At 38.7% G+C, this 25,550-nt stretch overlaps 1 protein-coding gene across 7 annotated transcripts in view; it reads right to left on the reverse strand.

Annotated features, from left to right (window-relative positions):
• Positions 1 to 25,550, reverse strand: part of KDM4C (lysine demethylase 4C) — a 463,944-nt gene that overhangs the window by 170,304 nt on the left and 268,090 nt on the right. For all 7 annotated transcript variants that reach the window (XM_025358671.1, XM_025358675.1, XM_025358674.1 and 4 more), the window contains 2 exons: positions 23,567 to 23,889; positions 19,464 to 19,572 (listed from right to left, as the gene is read on the reverse strand). In XM_025358671.1, coding sequence (XP_025214456.1) covers positions 19,464 to 19,572; positions 23,567 to 23,889 — 432 coding nt within the window. The remainder of the gene's footprint in view (positions 1 to 19,463; positions 19,573 to 23,566; positions 23,890 to 25,550) is intronic.

Here is a 25,550-nt window from a genome sequence, read left to right on the forward strand (position 1 = left end):
TTTGCTAACTAGATGTCTTTTATTTCTTTATCTTGCCTAACTGGTCTGGCTAAACTTCCAGTATCATGTTTAATGGAAGTGGCAAGAGTGGGAATTCTTGTTATGTTCCTGATCTTAGAAGAACATTTCCATTTTTCATCAATAATGATGTTAGCTGTGGGCTTGTTGTACTTGGCTTTCATTGTGTTAAAGTATGTTCCTTTTATACTTAATTTACTAATTATTTTATATCACAATAGAATGTTAAATTTTATCAAATGGTTTTCTACAACGATTGAGATGATCATGGGGTTTTTGGCCTTCATCCTTTTCTTGCGGAGCCCCTGTCTGGATTTGGCATTAGGGTACTGCTGGCCTCACAACATGAATTTGGAACTATTCCTTCGTTTTCGCTATTTTGGAAGGATTTGAGAAGGACTGGTTTTAGTTCTTTAAGTGTTTGGTAGAACTTGGCAGTAATCAGGTTTGGGGCTTTTCTTTATAGAAGAGTTTCCTGATTCCAACTCCTTATTCATTTCTGGTCTGTTCAGATTTCCTATTTCTTCAGGATTTAGTGTTGGTAGATGATTTGTGTCTTAAGAATTTATGCGCTGATTCTCGATTATCCAAAGTGTTGTTATAATTGTTTAGTCTTTTATTAATATGATCCTCTGTATTTCTGTGGTATCAGTTGTAATGTCTTTCATTTCTGATTTTTAGTCTTCTTTTTTCCTTAATCTAACTAAAAGTTTGTCAATTTTATCTTTCCAGAAAAGGTATCTATTGGACCTTTGTACTGTTTTTCTATTCTCTATTTCATTTATTTCTGCTCTGATCTCTATTATTTCCATCCTTCTACTTTCTTTGGGCTTAGTTTGTTCTTCTTTTTCTAATTCCTTGTGGCGTAATATTAGGTTGAAATCCTTCTTTTTTGGTGTATGCATTTATTGCTAAAAACTTCCTTCTTCAAATGCTTTTTGCTGCATTTTTGTAACTTTTCTTATGTTGTGTTTCCCTTTCCATTTGTGTAAAGATGTTTTTAAATTTCCCTTTAAATTTCTTCCTTGACTCATTGATTATTCACAGGATCATATTCTTAATTTCCATGTATTTGTGAATTTTCTAAAATTCCTTGTTATTGGCTTCCAGTTTCATAGCATTGTGGTCAGAAAATACACCTGGTATAATGTCAGTCTTCTAGCATTTAGTAAAATGTGTTTTGTGGCCTAACATATGATCTATCCTGAAGAATGTCCCATGTATGCTTGAGAAGAATGTGTATTCTGCAGGTGTTCAACAGAAGGTTGCACTACTTAATGCCACCACAATGGGTATTAGATTTCAACATGAATTTTACTAGAGAGAACACACTGAAATCATACCAAGTTTCTTCATTCTTTGTCATTACTTTTTCTTTCTCTTTCTCTGGTTAATTTCAAGTGACCTGTCTTCAAGTTCACTGATTCTTTGACTTGAGACCACTGTTGAAGCCCTCTTGGAATTTTTCAGTTCAGTTATTGTGTTCTTTATCTCCAGAATATGTTTAGTTCTCTTTTATGGCTTCTATCTCTTTGTTCAAATTCTCAACTTGTTTGTGCATTATCTTCCTGATTTCATTTAGTTGTCTATCTGTATTCACTTGCAGCTCATTAAGCTTCTTTAAGATTATTATTTTGAATTGCTTTTAGGCAGTTTGTAAATCCATATTTCTTTACTGTTGGTTACTCAGGTTTTATTTTGTTCCCTCAGTGGTGTCATGTTTCCCTGATTATTCATGATTCTTGTGACCATGAGTTGGTATCTATGCATTTGAAGAAGCAGTGACTTATCCCAGTCTTTGTAGATTGGCTTTGGCTTGGAAAACCCTTCACCAGTCAGCCCATCCAGATTTTCTAGGCAGGCCATCTGGCATGGTCCAAGGGTAGGCTTGCTCCTGGAATCCTCCAGCCTTATGTCTGCATCAGTATGTGAGCTGGCCTGGCACCTGAGTTCATGGGGTTGTATCTGGGGCCTAAGTCCACCATATAAGAACTGGAGCTTGGGACTACTGAGTTAGGCCAGGATCTTGGGTTCATGGAGGCCACCTTGGCACCAATGTTCCACTGGCGTGGTCCTGTCAACTGGATCCACAGGGATGTTCCTGGATGCTTGGTCTGTGGGAGTTGGCCCAATGCCAGAGTCTTCTGTGGTAGACCTGTACCCTGGGTTCACTAGGGCAGGCATGAAAACCAGGTCCACAAGTGCTGGACTACATCCTAGACCAGGGGAACAGCTTGGAGCCTGAGTCTGTGGGGGTTGTCTTGGCTCTGGAGTAGGCCTGGAGTCTGGGACTGTAAATGCTGGTTACTGTTGAGGCAGGCTTGGAGGCTGGCTTCGTGGGTGCTGATCTAGAATCTAAGGATGTGGGTACTGACCTGACACTTGAGCTAGTCTTGAGGCTGAGAGATGGCCTGACACTGGAGCAATCCTGGAGGCTCAGTCTGCAGGTACCAGCCAGGAATCTAGGGTTATGGGACTGTGTGGTGCTGGGTTTCACTGCAACAGACCTTAGATTGGGGTCTGAGGCAAAATCTGGTTCTCACAACACTCTCCTTCCCACACAGTTATCCCTATCGCTCTCCTCACTGTACTGCCTGGGGTTAGGGGCGTGGTAATACAGGTAATGCAAAACTGTCCTTCCCATCTCTTCAATGCATCTTTTTTCATTTATGTGCTATACTCAGGTGCCATCATCTCTCCTCTGGTTCCCGTATGTCTTTTGAAGGCATTTTTGAGCATTGATAGTTGTTAAATTGATGTTTCTGCCAGGGGACAAGCGCTGTGAAGTCCTATTCAACCGCCTTGCTGATGTTTCTAATTATTTTTTATGGTTTGGGAAAATCATTATTTTTTATGAAAATAAATGTAACTATTTAAGTAAATGTAGTTTTTATTGCTACTTTTAAATGAATTAATATAATTTAAATTTTCCCTGGTGTGATTTCCAGTAAGTAAGTATCAATAAAATAAACCCACAAAAAAGGAAATAAAAGAATCTTCTTTCGGGTCCTCAGAAGAGTTAAGAACATAAGGCTTCCTGAGACCAAAAAGACTGAGAACCACTGGCATATACATGTGCACATTTTTCTAAAAGTGTTAGTATCAAAGAGTCACTGCTAAACAATACAAGCCTTAAAAAGACCTGGTGTAGGCTTCGCTCTTAAAACTAAGCAGTAACTTCATAAACAACTTGCCTTAATCAACTTGAAATACTTAAGCAAAAAGAAAACAAGAGTCAACACAGCAAAAGGGCCTTATTTTCTCTCTAGGTTCTTTCATGAATGTCTGCAAGGTTTGCCAGAAATTAAAGAAAAAAAAGATTTTATGCCAAGAGCACTTAATTTTTTTCTTCCTCAGTCAGTGAGCCTCTCACCTCATGGTGGAAACTCATACTCCTAGATTAAGATTTTTACAAAAACACTGTCATTCCTTGTAGCAAGTAACATGCCGTCAAGAAAACCATGAGCCTAAATACAAAGCAGTTCCTCAAATCTATGTAAGCCTTTCTAAATTTACAGAAGCCCAGTATACCAGGCACCAAGGTATGAGGAACTTTGTCCTAAATAAGGAAACATAAGCAGTAGCTAAAAGGACCATCCTATGGAACAGGGCTAGCCCCTCAACAAACACTACTGTGAGGTGGAAATGGGAAAACCAGATACTAACTTGGATAAATGTATTGAAGAAATGTGTTGAAAATACTGCCACCTTGCCAACAATACCTTCAATAGCTGTTTTCAAATTTTTTAATCACCATGTCAATAAAAAAAAAATTATTTTATAAATTGTTTCATTTTATAAATGAACTTGCCTATAGACGAAACTCCTGGATCATATACACACTAGACTGAAACTGTTTTTTTATAGTAGTATGAAAAGTATTCATTCTCACTTAGACCCAGGAAACCAATCATTGCCTCTTACTGTGAATTATTTCTGACAGAATTAAAAACTCCTGGACAAAGGTAGTAGAAATAGCTCTGCAAACAGGGCCTAAGAATACTCCTCAAGAAGAAACACGGGTCAAAACAAAAATATCTGATTTATATGTGTGCCGGCTAGGTATTAAGAAACTGGCCACAACTTCCACTTCTACAATTACCTATAGGTAAAATCACAGTAATTAGCCATTCACTGCCTGCTTACAACCCTCCCTTCTCAGCCTTTCCAAGGTGTCTCAAATGCATCTGCAAAGCTATTCGCTCTGCTTGCCATTCAAATCACACTGTCCACTCCTCAGGACCATGAACAATTCTGCTTTTCAAACACCTCAAAAGGATAGCTAGATTTTGTCTTGTCATTGATCATTAACTAGACAATCAGTATCACCTCTGATGCTCACCCAATGATTCCCCAACAGTCAGAGAGGTCTGCCTGGAAGAGACTCAATCCCACAGGACATGGTACGAGAAGGGGAGGCCCCATTAATTTGAAGCACAGGAAATACTAAAAACTTTCTGGTTCTAATAAGAAAGTTAGGCTTGCTGAAAGAGTATCTTAAGACATTCAGAGAATCTCCAAAAGTTTTCTACTTACACTAATTTGCAGTATTCCAGCAGATTAATAAAACTTCCTAAGGTGAGGAAGGGTCACACTGGGGAGATGTTGTTAGCAACTGTGTAAACATACAGTATTTACTTTAATGTTATTTATTTTTGGTTGCTTTGTACACACATTAATTTGTATTACTTTTCATACAAAAAGGAAAATGACTTTTACATAAAGTAAAAAGTCACACTAGAAAATATATATTTGAAAACATTAGTCCAAGTGTCACCAAATTATTCTAAGATAAGCATGGTTTTAAAAGTGTAGAGCTCTGCTCCAACCTATCAGAATAAATTAAAATAATGCTTCATTCATGCAGTCTATATGGTCTTGGTTGCGTGATGATTCTAAATCTGTTTCTCAATCTGTAAGATGAGTACAAGATCAGTTAAATGTCAGGGTTTTCCAACAAGTTATATGAGATAGCCAAAAGTTGCTATTTGATGGTATGTGCAACCTAGTACTTCAGTACATGATGATCCTTCCTCTCTAGGCCTCCAACATAATCTCTGCAAAGGTCTGTGGGCGTTCAGTCAGGCTGGTGGAAAAAATTTTAGTTATAATTGCCACAAACGCTCTCGGAAGCCCTGAGAGTTTACATAACTTCGGTAATAAATCTGGCTGAAGGCAGCCAAGTCCCCTTACCTTTAGTTAAATAAATTAGAGTAGAAACAAAGGAATGTGAGGCATTTATCTAACTCATTTGTTTACTCATGTGGTCTTAACACTAACCTTTGTTCTACCGTGGATGCTTAATTCCTTTATACTCTGGAAGTCCACAATGTCAATTACCCTCTAGTAGTGTTGACTCAAGCCTTTGTCAATTAATCTTTACTAAATAAATGTGAGTCTCACTGGCTGGTCAGGGCCACGGCTGTGACTAAGTGGCCATACACTCTGTAGAACTGGCAAAGCAGAATATCTGTGTGTCAGTGTACTTTATTCATCAGTCACTGGGTCAGGATCTGCAGGACAGAACCCCGCAGCAGCCATTCAGAAAATTTCTTAAAATGTATGCTGTAAATACTAACCTTTTAAGATGACAACACAGATTAGAACAGAACCAATCTAGACAGATACCAAGTTATCTCCTATACATAAGTATTTCCATCAAAAGGTTTAGCCTTGTAGGAAAAATAAAAGCCTTTATTCTCCCATTCACTCAAAAACATCACTGAATATAATTGATGATAATAAAGAAATTAATGTCCTTTACAAAAGTATCCAAAAGAATCTTTTTTAAAATATGCAAATAAATTATGGCATAGCTATATAATGCATGCCTTAGAAGAAATGCTTTTGAGGATTAATGAAATATATAGTATGAATATATACATTATACAACATATTAGTTGAATATAATATTATAATCAATAAAAAATGGGAGCACAAAACCGTGTATAGGGAATATTGCCAATTCTATTAAAAAAGTTAAATGTCTGGAATAAAGAGGCTTTTTAAGTTTTCATAATTATAAAAATTTGTCATCTTAAAAGTTTTTTAAAAACTGCTGTCAAAATAATATTAGGTGGGAACTATGAATTGGGGGAAACCTTGCTTTAAGAACAGATTTTTGCCAGATTTATTCACTCACCCAGGACAGTCTCTTTGAACAAATTTTGTTACATGTAAGTGACGTCCCTAAAGAAAAATATTTGGGCCATTTGTGAAAGGGCTGCTGCCAGGACTTGTGGATGGAACTCAGCAGATGAGAAAAGCTATCAATTCCACTACAGTACAATTTCCCTCTGCCAGTCATCACAGTCATTCTGCTGCTTGGGGTGATGCTCCAGTGAGGTGTTTTGGCTGGTACAGCACCATTCTCTGCTATGAAGAGCACAGCAGCATCTGTTCCATTTCAGGTACCTGAGCAAAATCTCAGTCCTGGGAGGCATTATATATGGTTTCAAACATCCTCAGGAAATGCGGGGTATAGTGGGGTGGGGTAAGTACAGAAGTGAGATACTCAAAAAGGCAAAGATTCAAACTTGGGAACTTTATAATTTCTGTACTGAATAATGTATGAAAACAATATTTAAGTGATTTTTTTTGAAATGCTGACCTTCAAATGTTTATAAAGCTGTGTTCAGAAGTACAAAAGAGAAAAAAATTATAGAACTTTAGGTATGATTTTACTCAGAAGTGGTGACATTGAGAAAAAATTAAATTCTACATTATACTTCCCCCAAAATGCTAATGTAATAATGAATAGCAGAGAATTCTACAGTTTAAAGTCTAAAGCACTTAAGAAATTAAATGGATGTATATAGTTTTGTTCTTTATGTATCATCTCTCAATAACACTGATACCAAAGTATTTCAAAAGGATACATTACAACTGACTCTATATACACTTTAAATAAGAAAAACATTCCAAAGGACACACCTTCAAAATTCCTATTACAAAAAAAAAAAAGCCATGATAATTATGCTACCTCTGAGGCAATGGGTTTCGCCAGGAACTATGGCATAACCAGAGTGGTTTAAGTTTCTTACAGAACATCAGCTCATATTTTATATACATTTTACAACATGCATGAACAAAAACAAGAAATGCTGGGAAGCTGATCTACACTATTAACAAAGGTATCTGGCTATAATCAGACATTTATATGTGTCCATTTCAACTTCTTTTACCAGTATTCTAGCCGCTATGGGAGGTTGTTAGTGTGATAAAGTTGAAAGAGTGGGCTGGGCACGGTGGCTTATGCCTGTAATCCTGACACTTTGGGAGGGCAAGGCAGGTGGATCACTTGAGGTCAGACCAGCCTGACAAACATGGTGAAACCCAGTCTCTATTAAAAATACAAACATTAGCCAGGCAAGGTGGCAGGCACCTGTAGCCCCAGTTACTCGGAAGGCTGAGACAGGAGAATCACTTGAACCTGGGAGGTGGAGGCTGCAGTGAGCCGAGATACTGCCACTTCACCCCAGCCTGGGAGACATAGCATCCGTCCGTCTAAAAAACAACAGTGTAGAGTGTAAACTTTGGAACTGAACAGACAGTATTTAAAGCCTGTTATCTACCACTTACTAGCTTTGTGATCTAGGGCAAGTGAATTCATGTCTATGAGCTTTGATTGCCTTACCAGTAAAAATGATGCTAGCATCATCTAAAAGAATTATAAGTAATGGTTACTAGTAATGTATACAACAAATAGGAGGAAACCAGCTGAGTCAATTCTCATATCATGGTAGGAATGAGAAGAAGAAAACTCCTAAAGAAAGCTGGCATACCCTTGGGAAACTTAGCACCAGAAGGAACATATTCTGAGCATCAAATCAAAGACAGGTGAAAAAGGAGAAAGAGCCACATGATCTGAAGAGAAATAACAGTATTATACATTTTAAAGTTGCTAACAGAGTAAAATTCTCATGCTTTCACCACAAAATGTTATGTATTTAAGGTGACATGTAAGTCAACTAACTTATTCCACATTGTACTAATAAAACGCAACACCATTTTGTACCCCACAAATTTATACAATTATAAATTGTCAATTTACAATTAAAAAACAAAGACAGGCGAAAGACTAAGCATATGAAATTCACAATATGCTAGAATTTCATAATATGACAGATTCTGGAAATAAGAAATTAAAAGCAACAGTCCTTTCCCTTTATGGAGTTCAAAACTACCCATGTGAGGCAGGTGTGGTGGCTCACGCCTGTAATCCCAGCACTTTGGAAGGCCGAGGCAGGAGGATCACTTGAGGCCAGGAGTTCAAGACCAGCCTGGCCAACATGGAGAAACCCTGTCTCTACTAAAAATACAAAAACTAGCCGAGTGTGGTGGTACTTGCCTGTATCTACATACTCAGGAGGTTAAGGCAGGAGAATCACTTGAACCCGGAAGGCAGAGGCTGCAGTGAGCCAAGACTATGCCACTGCACTCCAGTGTGGGTAACAGAACGAGACTCTGTCTCAAACAAACAAACAAAAACTACCCATGGGAAAAACCTCCAGATTCTTAAGCTATTTCATTAACAGCATATATAATACAAAGTCAAAAAATGGCAAAACAAGATCTCCAAGCAAGAAACTGTTAACACTAGCATGATGCAATCCACATGAAAAAGAAGTTCCCCATACCAAAAAAAAAAAAAAAAAGTCAGCTTTGGTCACCTATGTATGTGACAGCAGGAATCATAGCTATTTTGACCCAACAACTAATAGAGAGTTATCATGTGGCAGATCACACAAAACACCTGCTAAGAAGAGAACTTCAAGTAGGGCGGCCATCATGCCAACTAAGGAAGATAAGGACATGGACTATTCAGGGGTGCATACAGAAATAAGGAGAGAACAAGGCTATAAATCTTCTTCCTCTCATTTCCCTTTAAAATATATTACATGGTCCTGTCAACTCTACCTCATTAAAGATTCAATCTTCTCCTGGGGGTGCCCAAGAAGATTCTTAATCCAGATCCATGGCTCACTCACTTGAAGGCATTATCTAGTTTACTCCTCAAGAAAAGACTTTATCAACAACTATGGAAATATTTATGTAATACTCAAACACATATACATATCATAGCCAATCCTTTCTCCTTAACTTTCTACTTTTTTAAAGCACAACAAAAATCTCTGCAAAACAAAACAAAGAACATAAACGCTAAAACAATGAAGTATCAGTCTAGAATTTATAACTCATCTTATCATTTCTCTGAAGCCTGGAAACCTAACACCTCCGAAAGGGAAAAGGACTAAAACAACTCTATGAAAATTAAAATGCTGATAAAGAGAGCCATCTTCTAACCATTCACTAGCTGGAAGTCTTGAACATGTTTACTTAACTTCTATGACCAACGTGCACAAATGCCAACCTGCAGAATGTTGCCAGCCAGGATTAAGTTTTCATTGGCCAGTGGTAAAACAAAGAATATGAAGACATAAAGTCACCACAAAGTTAAAATTTAAAATATACATAAACTTTCCATGCTGATTCTCCATCTTCAGAGCTAGTTTTACAACCAAAGAAAAGGTGAAAATATCAATGAAAAAAAATGTGGACCAAAATATGTGCTAATTCAGTGGTCTATAAAGCTAAGACATTCTGTCTCCAAGGAAAAGAAACTGTGTTCAGGTTGAAAAAATGTAAAGTAGCAGACTTGAGTTGTATGAAATTGCAGTTTTCATTGAGTAAAAAAAATTTCAAATATTGACAATTTCATATACATTACAACCTAATACAATCATTATTTTTCTAAAGAATTGAATGTACCATGAAACTGTGCTATAAAATCTGTTCCTGCGTAGTTTTCTACAAGACTTTAAGAGTAACTAGGTTATGGTTGAATTTATTTGTAAGTTAATTTAAAAAAAAAAACAAAGCATACATGAACTCAAAAGAATCAAAGTCTTTATTATTATCTTACAATCTCCATGCTTTTAGCACATTCAGAAACCTGATCATAAGATTTCATGATAATCATTGTTTAGAAGTTTCAAAATTGAACGTAAAAAGTACAGAAAGCAACAGCATCACAAAAATTATAAAGCCAGCATTTTTGTCTCTAATTTAATCAAAACCTGACCAAGCCACTAGCATAATAGAAGTGAGGTGGTTTTTTTATTCACCGTACTACAGTAAAAATCAACGCCACTGGGACTTCCAGTGGAATTTACTGACAGAAATCAAGCTAAACTGAAGCACTAAATTATTATTACAAACCTAAGCACTAGATAAAACATCCATTTTATCTGAGTGCCAACAACATGTAATGTTTTATGTCCACATAATGCAGGAAAACACTGGCTGTGACCTAGCAACAAACATTCCAAGCCAATCTACTTAGTAATCTGCTGACTTTGCTGTTTTGTTGCTTAAACAGACAGAACTATAAATGGGCTTATTATAAAAGTATAGTAATACCTCAAGCTAAAAAGAATTGATGGAACAAAGAGATCATTACGTAAAAATTAATAATATTTGGAGCATGACATGCAGCAGCCATCAAATAGCACTTATTTTTCAAAACTGGCAGGGAAAAGAATTTTTACGGAGGGGAAAGACTTTCGATGAGGGATGTACCTATTCTTCACTAAGCCAGGTCGCAGCCTGCCTACCATAAAGCAGACAGTCAAGTACCCAGTAGCATCTGGAAAACAAAAGATTGCTTTTAATATTTAAAATAATATTTGTATTTAATACTTAAAATATTATAATTTCTGAATCAAAAAGACATCATTATTATATTTGGTCAACATATTCACTTAATAAATCCTCAAAATAAGAGCAGCAAATCTACATCAATACAGTTAAAACAGAGAGAGTAACAGCTTGCCAGGAGCAGGAGGGCATAATTTTCCCCAAACACCTATCTACAAAAGGTAAAGGGTAACAGCCAATTCTAAATTCTAACTCTTTGATTTCTAGTTCTCTTTCTAAATTTCACTTCTAAGTAATGTCCTTTTGTTTGAGGGACAATTGCAAAGTGTCTAAGAGCCAGCTTGTGTACTAAAAGTACCAGCAGGACCATGACTACAAGACAGGGGGTGAAGTACTCAGAAAATACCACAGGAAATCCCAGGCAATGCCAAAAAAACAACAGCCTAGAATGAAGTGCAATCAGTGGGCTGTTCTAGTCCTGGGAAAACACACATAGGACCAGTTTAGTATTCAATTGCTTATAAACACTTGATTTTTTGTTGTTTGTTTGTTTGTTTGTTTTTTGGAACCAGAGTCTTGCTCTGTTGCCCAGGCTGGAGTGCAAGAGCACAATCTCAGCTCGCTGCAACCTCCACCTCCCAGGTTCCAGCGATTCTCTTGCCTCAGCCTCCCGAGTAGCTGGGATTACAGGCGTACGCCACCACACTCAGCTAATTTTTGTATTTATAGTAGAGAGGGTTTTGCGATATTGGCCAGGCTGGTCTCGAACTCCTGACCTCAGGTGACCCGCCCGCCTCGGCCTCCCAAAGTGCTGAGATTACAGGCGTGAGCCACCATGCCCGGCCTATAAACAATAGTTCTAATAAAAGAACTGTGAACTAGAGAAAACTACTTAGGGAAGTAATCAAATTTTGTCAAACAGGACTTCCTGAGATTTCACTTACTTAAAAGTGAATAAATGTATACATTTTATTCTTCAAAACAACAGAAAACCTGGGTTAGATGGGTTAAATGATGGTTAAACACCAAGAAAGATTTCCAATTCCACCTCTTCCATCTCTATATTTAAATATTCAATCCACTACTGAATGAAATATTATATATATACAGACTTCGCAAGAAATAAATTACTGTAACATTGCCTGAAATACACTCTTAATCTAATCCTCAAGGCATGCAGACACTACAGAGATAGGGATCAGGGCGTAAGCTGTCTTTAATTTCAAAAAGATGCTTAACAGCTCATTACAGTAGTGCACTTGCTGAAGTGATGATTGATAAAGAGTTATTCAGACAATTCAGATTAGAGAAAATCCGACCCAAAACCAGGGCTTTAATCTGAATATTGCCAATATTCAAACTTGTATTAATAGATGAGGTTGCCTCTGCACTTGACTAAACACAGTACAGTTGGTTATCTGCATCTTTCCAACTTTCTGTGTTAACTATTCTAGAAATCGTAAAATTATAGTTGAAGAGTTGTAAGTAAAACTTTAGATTAATGGCAATCAGCTCTTTGGAAAAGCGGCCCTCAACCTGTCACCACATGCTATTTCAGGAGATTCAAAATGCCCAAAATTCATACATGAACTTACAAGTTAGGAACACTTATCATTCATGACCAAGCCTCAAATTTTACGCAGGAGGAAAGAGGGCAGAGAGAAGATTTACCCAAAGTCAAAAAACATATAAAGCACAAAGTCAAGACTCCACAATCTATTGACTGTTAGTCAACCAGACTTTTATTCAGGGGGTGTTCAAAGATTTTGCAACTGCTTGTGCCAGATGCCCTAGAGGCATTAATCACCAGCCTAAGTTTCATTTTAAATTTCTCACTTAGAAGAAGAGGTACAAATTTGACCACATGGGTAGGAATTCTTAGAATAACTTTCTCTTCTATCATATTGCCCTTCACCACCCAAGCCTAAGTTTCAGGCAAGCAAGCTCTCCTGTTTTTGTTTGTTTCTTGATTTTGTTTTCCACTTTTTCTTTTTCTCAAGTGTGTACTTAAGTAAAGGTGTAGGCTTTTAAGACTCCAGCTCAGAATGTCTGAGAGGTCCTTTGGCATCCTAGTTCTGATTGCTCTGCATCCATTATGGTCCTGGCAAATTTCTCCTAAACGGCCACAACTTGGCTCTCCCTTACCAATCAGTGGTCACTTTCTCCACCTCCTTACAACAGCAACAACAAACAGTCATTATGTGCCAAACACTTTTTAACCCTCAAAACAACTCCTCCATGTGGCAGGTGCTGCTATCATCACTACTTTGTAAACGCAGGCACCGAGACATCACACAGTGAATAGAGTGCTGGAGCCGACTGACCCTGATTTGTTGGCATGGAGAGGTATTATCCTTTGTGCTATTTTTGCCTCTCTATGCACGTATAAAAGTTGTTTATTTTATACTATCCATTATTTCTAGTTGTTTTATAGCTAGGGGATTATCAGGTAACCTACTCCATCATATTGATATGCCTAGTCTCTGTAAAAAACACTCGTTTGGACAAATACAAAAGAAATGTTTGTTACAGAAAATATGAAAAATTATCAGCATAAAAAATAAAATGAAAATCACCTAATAACAGTCTTGCAATTTTCTTATAAATTTTCCAGTTAACTTTCACAGACTCCAACAAAACTCCACTGTCAGCACAAGTATGTTAGCTATACTCACAACTAGCACATGGTGGGAATCGCTGAGCAGAGCAGTATCACTGTGTCAGCAAATGCCACGTTCACAAAGTCCGCTGTACACTAGCACTGCTTGTCCTTAGTTTACAATTGCATTAGAAACATCATTAACCTCATCTCTTAACCAAGGGGATTGGATACACAGTAAGCACAAAAGCAATGAGCAGACTAGAAGTAACAGTAGCAAAAGCTGGAAATTTTTTATTGAAAACAATTTTTCACTTTTTAATTGAAAACAATGTAGTAAAATAAGAAATGTTGGGAAACAAATGCACACATGTGCCGGATGAAAGCTTCAAAGAACAAATAATGCACCATGAGGCCAGGAGAACGGGGGCAGGGGTGTGATAAAGCACATGTTCAGATACTGATGTCAATGCAGGATGATTATTAGCCCAACGTCACTTCAAAGGAAGTTCTGGAGTTGGCATCAGCACAATTAAAGTGCTGCTGATGAGAATGCTAGTGAGAAGAAGCATGCCATGGCTTAAAACATTTGTGAGTCTGAATGATATCAAAGTGGGCAGCAAGGCAGCAAACACAGATACCAAAGCTGGTAAGGGATGAGAAATTAATTACCTCATGGGTACAATGTGCACTATTCAGGTGATGGTTAGACTAAAAGTCCAGACTTCACCAGTATGCAGTATATCCATGTAATAAATCTGCACTTGTACCCCCTAAATATATTTTAAAATTTTAAACCTGCAGGGCCAGGCACAGTGGCTCATGCTTGTAATCCCAGCACTTTGGGAGGCCAAGGCGGGCAGATCACGAGGTCAGGAGATCCAGACCATCCTGGCTACCACAGTGAAACCCCGTTTCTACTGAAAATACAAAAAATTAGCCGGGTGTAGTGGCGGGCACCTATAGTCCCAGCTACTCGGGAGGCCAAGGCAGGAGAATGGCGTGAACCCAGGAGGCGGAGCTTGCAGTGAGCTGAGATGGCGCCACCGCACTGCAGCCTGTGACAGTGCGAGACTCCGTCTCAAAAAAAAAAATTAAAACCTGCAAAGGTGTAAGTACTTTCTGAAACCATCAAAAGATAATTACTTGCCTCAAAATGTTTCCAATGTAAATAAACCTAGTTGAACTGTATTTTCCCACTTAACCTTATATTGGATGCATTATCCCGAGAGTACTAAACATGATACTTTGAAAACATTATATACACATTTATGTTTCAAAGAATGGTTTTATAAAACAACAGAAATACAAATTGTAAAGAGTAGGAAATTTAAGTTCACTAGGGACTTCTCCTGAACTGACTTAGTCTTGATCTTTCTTCTTTTCTTCCTCATATGACACTCCTTTCTCAGCAATCAAAAGAAAAAAAAAATCCTAGGAAAAAACCCATTCTCTAATTAATGTGCTGAAGACAATAGTGTATGCATCATTCCTTTGTTGTGGGTGGGAAAAAAAATCACTCTCAGGACCACCATAGCCTGTACAACCACCACAGCCTAAATAAACTAGTCCTTAAGAAGGAGTCACTTACTGACCCAACGTGATGTCACAGCTCCAAAGCCCTCAAACTCCAAGGCACCAGCCACATCTGCAATGGGTCAGCTGCATTTTAACTTTGAGGTAATTATAGAAGCTGGCACAGTGGTAAAGAGATTTTCAATTCTGTCAAGATACAAAACTGAAAGAGCTGACATATTAAATATATAATTTATCACATTTCTACAGGTAATTAAAACAACATGTTTTTCCATACACATATATAGGGAGACTATTTCCTGGACAACAATTTACATTTTTCTTTTAATATGACAGTATATAACACATTGAGGTATTTAACTTTTTAATGGCTGATTTCAAGGATTAGTGATTGCCTTATCCAGGGTATTCCTGCTCTTGAATCCGTGATTTAAGCTACCATGATTGCAGTGAAATGTTCACTACCAAAAGCATGATGGGGAAGCAAAGGAGAGGAATGAGAGTGGGGAGACAGACACATGGAAGACAAAGAACATATCACAGTGTAAGGTGATCACTGGTGCAAGAGAACCAAGCACATATGGAGTCTATGGGCAGGAGAGGTGGAAGAGGAGAGGTGAGTGGTGACAAGGGATTGAAACATTCCAAGAAGGAAAAGAGTGCCACAGATAATGTAACAGCCTGGGCAAATGCATGGAAGCAAAAGCAGCAGGGGGAGGGTAAGGAAGAAGTTGTCTAAATCAGGAGTCCCCAACCCCCGGGCCACAGACCAGTACCAGTCTGTGGCCTGTTAGTAAACAGGCCACACAGCAAGAGGTGAGCAGAGAGGCCTAAGCTCCACCTCCTGTCAGATCAGCAGTGGCATTATATTCTCATAGGAACACAAACCATCTTGTGAACCTTGCATGTAAGGGATCTAGGTTGCACACTCCCTATGATAATCTAATGCCTGATTATCTGAGGTGGAACAGCTTCATCCCAAAACCATCTCCACCCCTATCCCCCCACCCCCATCCATGGAAAAACTGTCTTCTACAAAACCAGTGCCTGGTGCTAAAAAGGTAAGGAACTGACGGTCTAAACAGAAAGGAAGACTCATGTAGGAAAGTTGAGGAAAATGAAGCTAGAGAGAAGGTAGCATTGAATGACAACTGGCTTCAAAGCCACACAGAGAAACTAAGCATTTAACCTGTAATGAAGCAGTTTACAATTCCAGGAAACATGAGAGCTTCTGAGCAGGCATCCTCACCAACCAAAAACAAACAAACAAGACAGACAGACAGAACGAAAGAACGAAAGAACGAAAGAACGAAAGAACGAAAGAACGAAAGAACGAAAGAACGAAAGAACGAAAGAACGAAAGAACGAAAGAACGAAAGAACGAAAGAACGAAAGAACGAAAGAAAGAAAGAAAGAAAGAAAGAAAGAAAGAAAGAAAGAAAGAAAGACTGCCACAGATTTCTAAGCTGGCTGCCCCTCAGGGTTCATCACTTCTAATATGTTCCATGGCCAGAGAAAGAGCATTGCCCTCTCCCCTAAGTGCATGGGTGCACGAGAGCATGCACAGTTCACCCATGCACTTCATATACATCCTCCTTCCCTATGGACAGTGAACTCAGAAAAGAGCAGGAATATGCCAATAATATCAACAAATGGCAACAGAAGAATACCTACATATCCTGGATGCTTCGAGAATAAAACAACCCAAACAGCTTTGCTTATCAGTCTAGGTTTCAATACATTTGTATAATTTTTGAACAACTGGGCATTAAACAGAATTTTAATTGAAGTTTCAGTCACCTTATCCAGCTGTCTAACCTTAGAAAAAAATGCAACTGAAAAACATTTCAATTAAAAGAAAAAAAGAGGCAGTTCAGTATTTTCATTTAAATTATAAAATACAAACATGCAGTATATATTTAAGATTATTTTTCATCAAAAAAGAGTAAGTTAGATGCTAATTTTTATGTAAAGACACATTCTAATCATCATTCTTTTATTATACAGACCCTTCTTCTCCACCACCACCAACTTTCATGTTTTGCTGTTCAATATGGAAAATCTTTTCCCAGAAAATAACAGGCTAAGAGTCACGAAGTCCCTCCTGATCCTGTAATTACAGGATGTGCCACCAGTCAGAATGATCTATGGCATTTCAGGTTATTTGAGTATCAAAGAGCCACTGCACTGTCCTAAAGAGAAGAACAATGTACAAGTGGCTCATCTCTCAGTGGCACAGCAGCTCCCAGAGGTCCTGGACCAAGTCACTTTCCTTTGTGCCGCCTTTCTGTTAGGGAAAAACTTCCCAGCTTCAATAGAGAAATGCTCATTCACCAATAGAAGACACTGATTGTTGTTTAAAGATGCAAAATTCTCCGATGCTCTAATATAGTTATGTTCCTATATATGAGGAGGGCAAAAGGAGCAGACTAGTGAGCGCAGAAAATCCCCAAAACAAGTTGGATTTGGAATTGTATGCTCCCAGTGAGCAAAAAACTCACTGCACATCACAATCTAGCAATGATAACGTTTATTCACTTTCAACTTTGCAAGCAACTTAGACACAGAGGCAAATGGCTGAGGTAACATTCAAGTTCCCAGTGATGCAAATAATTTACTTCAGGCAACAGAATATTCTCTGTTGTCAGTTTGAAAGCTTGTAAAAACCTTAAGCCATCACAAAACTTCTCTGATTTTTCTAATCAATTCTGAAAAATCCCCAGAGGTCACCAGGGGTCCTTAACATACTAGAAAGGAAAGAAAGACTGTTGCAAAAGCTACAATCATCATTTCTACAAAATATTTAACCTCAAACCCTTGAGACGACTTCATCAAACCAATCCATTTATAAATTTTGCAAGCTATACAAACTGAAATCAGAACTGCTTTCCAAAAAGAAACTCTGGGCCAATTTATGATGGCCCATATCAAAATAAACTTCCTAGGCAAATAAGGACAGAGGAGAAAGCAGCCTTCTCCACGTATTGGTACAGCCTTAGCATAGCCTATTCCCTTCAGAAAAGTTATACTGAAGAGAGTCTACCATGGGAAAGGTTAATTACAATCATGACTATTGTACATTAAGTATTAATTACTTTACACAGAATTGTCATATAATTGTCTTAACACTAAAGGGAAAATGGTTTGTACTGGGTATAATAAAGTAGCAAAAAAAAAAAAAACTCAACATTGTGATATACGGAAATAAATGCAAATATGTCACATTACTTCTATTACTAGAGTTAGAATTCAACCATGGGTTGGTTTTATAGAAACTACTATGATCCCTAATCCCTACATTCATGATATTTTTACTTTTTTATGATACAGGGTCTCCCCGAGTTGCCCAGGCTGGTCTCAAATTCCCGAGCTCAAGCAATCCTCCCACCTCTGCTTCCTAAGTAGCTGGGACTACGGGCATCAGCCACTATGCCCAGCCATGATCTTGTTTTCTAACTCAACATAGAACGTAAGTGAAAAGTGAGGGAAAGAGGGGAAAAAATCTGTGAAAGATATCTATCTACTCTGATAAATTTATTTAAACAAGAAACTTGAGCTTCTTGTTACTCACTTAACAGCATTCTCACAGACACGTGACCTTAGTTAATAATTTCCATAAGTAAAACTGGAGAATACTTCAGAGAAGGATTCTTAACAGAAAGCCTGCCTGAATTAATCCTCTAGACACAGAAAAAACAAGGCCTTCATGATGCTAAGAGACATTTACAAGACACTTAGTAGTCAGGGATCTGATTTTTAATTTGAGGCAACAAAAATTTCTTTTTTATGAAAGAAAGGTAAGAAGGGTAACCAGGCACGCAGTGGCTAATGCTTATAATCTCAGCACTTTGCGGGGCTGAGGCAGGAGAACTGCTTGGGCCCAGGAGTTCAAGACTAGTCTGGGCAATAGCAAAACCCATCTCTACAAAAATATTTTTTTAAAAAAATTAACCAAGCGTGATGGTGCATGCCTGTGGTCCCAGCTGCTTGCAGGGCTGAGGTAGGATCACTTAGGCCTGGGAGGCTGAGGCTGCAGTGAGCCGTGATCACCCTCCACTGCACTCCAGCATGAATAACAGAGCGAGACCCTGTCTTTAAAAAAGGACAAAAAGGGGAAAAAGATAAATTTACATCCAGGAATGGTAAATGATTATAAATGAAACTACGTTACATCCAGCTGTATCACAGCAATCTAGTGAAGGAAAAAGGATGTTTCAACCCACACCAGTTACAAAAAGATACGGAAAAGGATATGGCACATAGATTTTTACTGAAGGTGGTTAAATTAATGTAAAGAGTTCAAGTTAAAAGTAAAGACACTGTAAAGAAACCTACAGCATGTTAACTCTAAAATCCAGCATGTTTAGAAATGAGTCTCAGCTTCTTCTGTAGAACCCTAAAACATATGTCAAGGCTGACTGATTTTATCCCATGACATAAACCTGGAAGACTTTTACCAGTAATAAGGCTAGCTTATATGAAGTGACTCTTTAAGTTCCAAATTCCTTTTACCTGTAAATTATTTATTATGTATGATCTCCTAATAGTATGTATGTGTTACTTGTTGAATTTTTTTTTCTATCCAGCAATTTTTTTACAATAGTTTGTTTTACACACCAAAAAAAAAATCCTAAAAGGGTCACCATCTCACCTTCATCACTTGGTGCCTGCTGCTTCACAAGAGTCATCGGGGATCTTGCTGGAGGCCTGCTAAGTGGATGGCGCCAACTCTTAGAGGTTTTGTTCTCTCCCTCTGTTATCTAGTTACAGAACAAAAATGGTGGAGAAATACCATTATCAAAAACAAACTACAAAAAAAAAAAAAACCTACAGTTCACAATGATTTATAACTTAATGTTGAAGAAATCTTGTGGCTGTTTACCTCTTGGGGAATTAGTCCTTTAAGAAATTTAACTTTAAGGTCAAAAGAAATAGGAATCAATTCTAGTAATTTTATCCAGAGGTCAATTAACTCTTCTTCTACTTTGTATTAAAATACAAGCTGTAGGGCAGGGTAGGCCTATTAAACCTGCAATAAGCTAAGCAGTTAGCAAGTTTTCTAAAGGTCTTACAACTAATCTACATTTAGGATTATACGCCAGGCACAGTGGCTCATGCTTGTAATCTCAGCATTTTGGCAGGCCAAGGTAGAAGGATCACTTGAGCCCAGGAGCTTGAGACTAGCCTGGGCAACACAGGGAGACTCTGTGTCAATAATTTAAAAAAAAAAAAAAAAAATTAGCCAGGTCTAGTGGCATATGCCTGTGGTCCCAGCTCCTCAGCAGGCTAAGGTGGGAGGATCGCTTGAGTCCAGGAGGTCGAGGCTGCAATAAGCCAAGATCACACCACTGCACAACAGCCTGGGTGACAGGGCAAGACCCTGTCTCCAAAAATAAATAAGTAAATCTAAGATTGCATTCATAAAAATACAGGACTGTGGCTCTTGATCACCTCTAAGATGTTCCCATGTTAACATTTAGCAAGGAATTTTATTTTCTATCCTCCCAGAGAAGACAATCCTGCAAAGTTGAGGCTGTATACTTCTTTCCATTCAGAAATGAATCACCACTTCTAGATCACATACATAAACAGTCAAACAAGAAACCAAAAGTATTCTCTTTTTAAATGATACATTAATGCCATGTTGAAACCACTTAAATTTTACCAATGATTTTTTTGTCCTGGGATTTATAGACTATATATTCCTTTCCCAGGTAGAAAGTCATGTGTATCCGTACACCTTCCAGCTAGGACCCACCTTTTAAGCTCTCTTGCTTGCACAACGCAAAATTTTTAAAGGCACGGGGAGGGGAAAGAGGATATCAGAGAGAGTTTGAACCCAGCGGGCTTACATCAAGAGGTGACTATGAAAGAAAACAATCTTAGTCTTCTTCCTGGTAAGCTGAAGAAGCAGTGGCCAGATACAGAGAAACTACTCTGGCCTCTGACTCCAACATATGATTCTAAGAAAATGTGTAAGACCATTGTAATCAAAGCTAGGAATAAGAAAAGAATGACAAATGCAATATAGGATGACAGCTATCTATGTTTATAATAGCTAAAAAACAACATGGGAAATTATAACTCAGCCAAGAAGAAATATCACCACACTACTGTGCACCATACTGTTGTCATAGCTGGAGCTATAACAAGATAAATTACATCAGGTTTCTGCTCTCAAGAAGCGTAGATTATAGAGGGGTAAGGGAATACATAATAAATGAATAAATCGTATTTATCAGATACTACTCGGTAAATATGCAACGAAGAAAAATAAAGGACAAAGGAACAGAAAGTGATGGGGAGGGGCAGTTTTATAGGGTAATCAGAGAAGGCCTTTCTGATACAGTGATACTTGAGGGGAACTTTGAGTGCATACATATGATTACCTGGGGGAGGAGTATTTGGGGGAGCAAGAATAGCACGTAAAGTGAGAACATACGTGGTGTGTTCCAGGCACAGCATGGGGCCCAAGATGGATGGATGGATGGGTAGACAGAGTTTAAAAAATAACATTAATACTGAGTAGATCAACTAACACCAGCAGCTATCAGTATACACAGAGCATTACACTGAAGACTAAAAAACACTGACCAAAACTACACAAAAATTAAGTGGAGCGGTATTACATCTAGGAGTTATCCAACACCACGATGTAAGAAAAGAATGTCATGCAGCTATTCTTACAGGCAAGCCAAGCCTCTCAATCTTCAATAGCAATGTTGGTTTCCCTGCTGTCAGTCTTTGCTCGGGAAATGATGAAGATGAAGGAAAAGAGCACTAGATCTATAATCACCTACCTTGAGAGCAAAGAAATCTGAAACTTTCAGCTCCATTCTACTTTAAAGAATGTCACTAAATGTAACTAAAGCGGCCATTTGACTCACTCACCTGTCCAAAGAATATCTGCTCGGCTACATTTAACTCATTCATGAAATTAAGTTGTAAATTTTTTTCCTTTTTTTATTGAGACAGAGTCTCCCTCTGTTCCCTAGGCTGGAGTGCAGTGGTGCGATCTCGGCTCACTGCAAGCTCCGCCTCTTGGGCTCACCCCATTCTCCTGCCTCAGCCTCCCGAGTAGCTGGGACTACAAGCGCACACCACCAGGCCCGGCTAATTATTTTGTAATTTTAGTAGAGACAGGGTTTCACCGTGTTAGCCAGGATGGTCTTGATCTCCTGACCTCGAGATCTGCCTGCCTCGGCCTCCCAAAGTGCTGGGATTACAGGCGTGAGCCACTGCACCTGCACCCCCGTCTTTGTTTTTAAGAGATAGGGTCTCTTACTCTGTCACCCAGGATACAGCACAGTCGTGGGATCACAGCTCACTGCAGCCTTGAATTCCTGTGCTCGAGTGATCCTCCCACCTTAGCCTCCCTAGTAGCTAGGACCACGGGCACACACCACTAAATTTTTCTTTAATTTTTTTGTAGACACAGGGTCTGACCATGTTGCCCAGGCTCATCTCGAACCCCTGGGCTCAAGGGATCCTCCCACCTCGGTCTCTCAAAGTGCAGGGATTACAGAAATGAGCCACCACATTTGGCCAAAGTTGTAAATTTTGCTTACTAGTATGTGAATGCCATTTTCAGACTACTCTTAGGCGCCTCTTCAAAGAAACCAGACCATATTTTTTTTCATCTTTCATGTTTTTGATAAGTGTTTATAAATTCAATGAGATATACAATTCTACATAAAAAGATAAACGCTATAGGGTCAAATCAGAAAAGTATATTTAATTAACATTTTGCGACTGATGAGAAGCAGGGTATTCAAAGCTGCTATCCTTATACAACCTCCCTTGCTCCTACTCAGGGACACAAAGACCTGTTTTGAGTTGAAACGAGCAGGAGCAGTGTCTGTTCTACAGCCAGCGCAACTTGTCAGTTCAAACAATTACTCCTTCCTCATCCACTTGAATTCCCTAATCAGGTTGGATACATCAAAAAAAGTACTGAATTCTGACAATTGCTACAGACAGTCCTAGCTCCCCTGATCCACTCTTACGGCTACATGGACAGTTTCTACTGAATATGGAATATTAATACTGCACAAGGACAATATTGTACAATTTTCCAAAAAGTCACAATGGGAAGCTAAATAACACAGAGGGGTCTTTCCTCAGAGGCAAAGACCTCTTTTGAGGAGGGGGCAGGACAAGAAAGGTCACCCTGGTCCTGAGATTCAGGGTCCATGAGGAAAGAGTAAGAAGAAAGCACGACCAGGTGAGTCCTGACACTGAAACAGAAGCTGTGGGAAGGCTGGGACCAGGAGGAATTAACTATTAGCAGGAAGTAGTCAGTGCCCAGCAGGTGAATTCTTCTGCAAGTGACAGAACACTTCTGTAATCTTTACTGCATCAATGTCAATATGACTGTGACTTTGTACTATAGTATTCTAAGACGGTAGCATTGGGAGAAACTGAGTAAAGGGTACAAAGAATCACTGTGCACTATTTCCCATAACTGCATATGAATCTACAATTACCTCAAAATAAAGAGTTTAATTTTTTAACAAAAAAAGAAAACCAAGCGTCGACACGTGGCCATAAGCTGCGTGTGCTGAATTATCATTATGTGAGCCACAGCTCACAGAAGGCTTACCTCCCAGTTACTGAATGAATATGATTAAGACTCACAAATGTAAAATGTTATTTATCTGTGCCCTAAAGGAGGATTTCAGTGCACAGAATGTTGTTTTCAAAATGTGCTCTCACCATATAATGAATATGGTAAAAATGGATATTGCCACATACACTGGGGACTTTGAAGCCATTTCTCTCTCCACTGGGGACCGCTGGGATTTCCCCAGGTTCAAGGCCATTCCCATGGCTCTCCACATCACTTTCTTCTTCCTCTGTTAACACATCATTACTCTCTGACACTGATGAGCATGACTGAGGTGACTTTGGCCATGAAAGCTTGGGTGGGTCTGATTTCTCGGGCTTCTCATAACCACTAGATAATGGAATGGAATCATCAGCCTCACTGAGTATAGAAGGTACACTTCTATATGCATAAGCTTTGTCATCCTCAGTTTTTATGTCTTCTGTTACAGATGTACTTAAGCAGCTGTTTCCTGAGGATAAAACAGAAGACTGTTAATAAATCTTGCATTGTATTATTACGAAGTAGAATTAGTAAATTATTCCCAACTGATTCCATATCTTACACACACATGCATACGCATGCACACACACATACATACACACACACAAAACAAGCCTCATTTGTACCCATCACATACTAGCTCTGATACTGAACAATCCAGTTCTTCTACTTAAGTATTATGCCAGGGTTCAAAACCTGGAGATCAACGTGCAAACCATAGAGTGACAGAATTAATGAAATTGAGGGCCCTTAGGCAAAACCATCCAGCAATTCATAAATTGGCTAATTAAACATAGTGTAAGAGAAAGCATGATGAGGGGCCGGGCACGGTGGCTCACATGTGTAATCCCAGCACTTCGGGAGGCCAAGGCAGGTGGATCACTTGAGGCCAGAAGTTCGAGATCAGCCGGGCCAACATGGCGAAACCCCAGCTCTACTAAAAATATAAAAATTAGTTGGGCATAGTGGCGCACACCTGTGGTCCCAGCTACTAAGGAGGCTGAGGCAAGAAAACTGCTTGAACCTGGGAGGCAGAGGTTTCAGTGAGCCAAGATTGTGCCACAGCACTCCAGCCTGGGCGACAGAGAGAGAGTCTGTCTCAAAAAAAAAAAAAGGACTATAATGAAATATCCATATGTATTGCCTAACTCTCTTTTCTGCATTTGTTGTAATTCCCTTCGCTACCTTCTCTACCTTGCTATCTCATATCCATTCATCGAAACTCAATTCAGATATCACCTTTGCCAGGAAACCTTGGCTCTCCAGCTTTTGTGTGTTTGAAGTCCTTCCTTGGTAAACCAGCAACATCCTAAGCGATCTCTATAATGCTACTTACCACGCTGGATTGTAATTATGTGGTTATTTGCCTAGCTCTCCACCAAAACATGAACTCATTTTTTTAAAGTTCTGTGGTTTCACCTCTATCCGCACAGCTATTTCAAGAGCAAAGGCAACGAGGCTGGAGAAGCAGCTGAGGACCAGTTCAGGACTATATGAGGACTTTTTCTTTTATTGTAGGTGGAATAATACTAAGAAGAAGGTAGTGAGAAGACCTAAGATTTTTTTCTTTTAAAGGATCACTCTGATGGTCACCTGGAGAACTGACTAGCTGGCGTGACTACAGCTGACACTCCTGAATAAGAAGGAAGCAATTGCTGCAGTCGTCCAGGCAAGAGTAATGGTGCCATGAGTGAGGGGGAAGCAGCAGAGGGAGTCAGATTCTGGCAGAGTGGGGAATCCCATGAGGAAGGATTTACAGGATGAGAGGTATGAGAGGAACACAGGAATTAGCATGATTATTACGAGACAAAAACTCCAACAAATACGAAAGAGGCAAATCATTAAAGCAGTTTCAGAAAAATATGCTACCAAAGGGAGAAAAGGCAAAGTAGCTGAGATTTTTAGACAATTGCTTTAGTACAGAAGAGAAGCGAGGGGACTATACATGTCATTTCACTAGGTTGACTTTTTATTATTGTTGTTGTTCTTAAAACCTTGATCTTTATTTTCTTAAGTCGAAAGCTAAGAATCTACAAAGAATTATCAATAATTGGTTTTCTCTACTCATGTGAATTCAAAAGAAGCCTTCCAAAAACGTATATTGTAAATTGAGTTGCACTAAAAAAAAAA

This window comes from Theropithecus gelada, chromosome 15 (assembly GCF_003255815.1).
Source record: "Theropithecus gelada isolate Dixy chromosome 15, Tgel_1.0, whole genome shotgun sequence".
Lineage (NCBI taxonomy): Eukaryota > Metazoa > Chordata > Mammalia > Primates > Cercopithecidae > Theropithecus > Theropithecus gelada.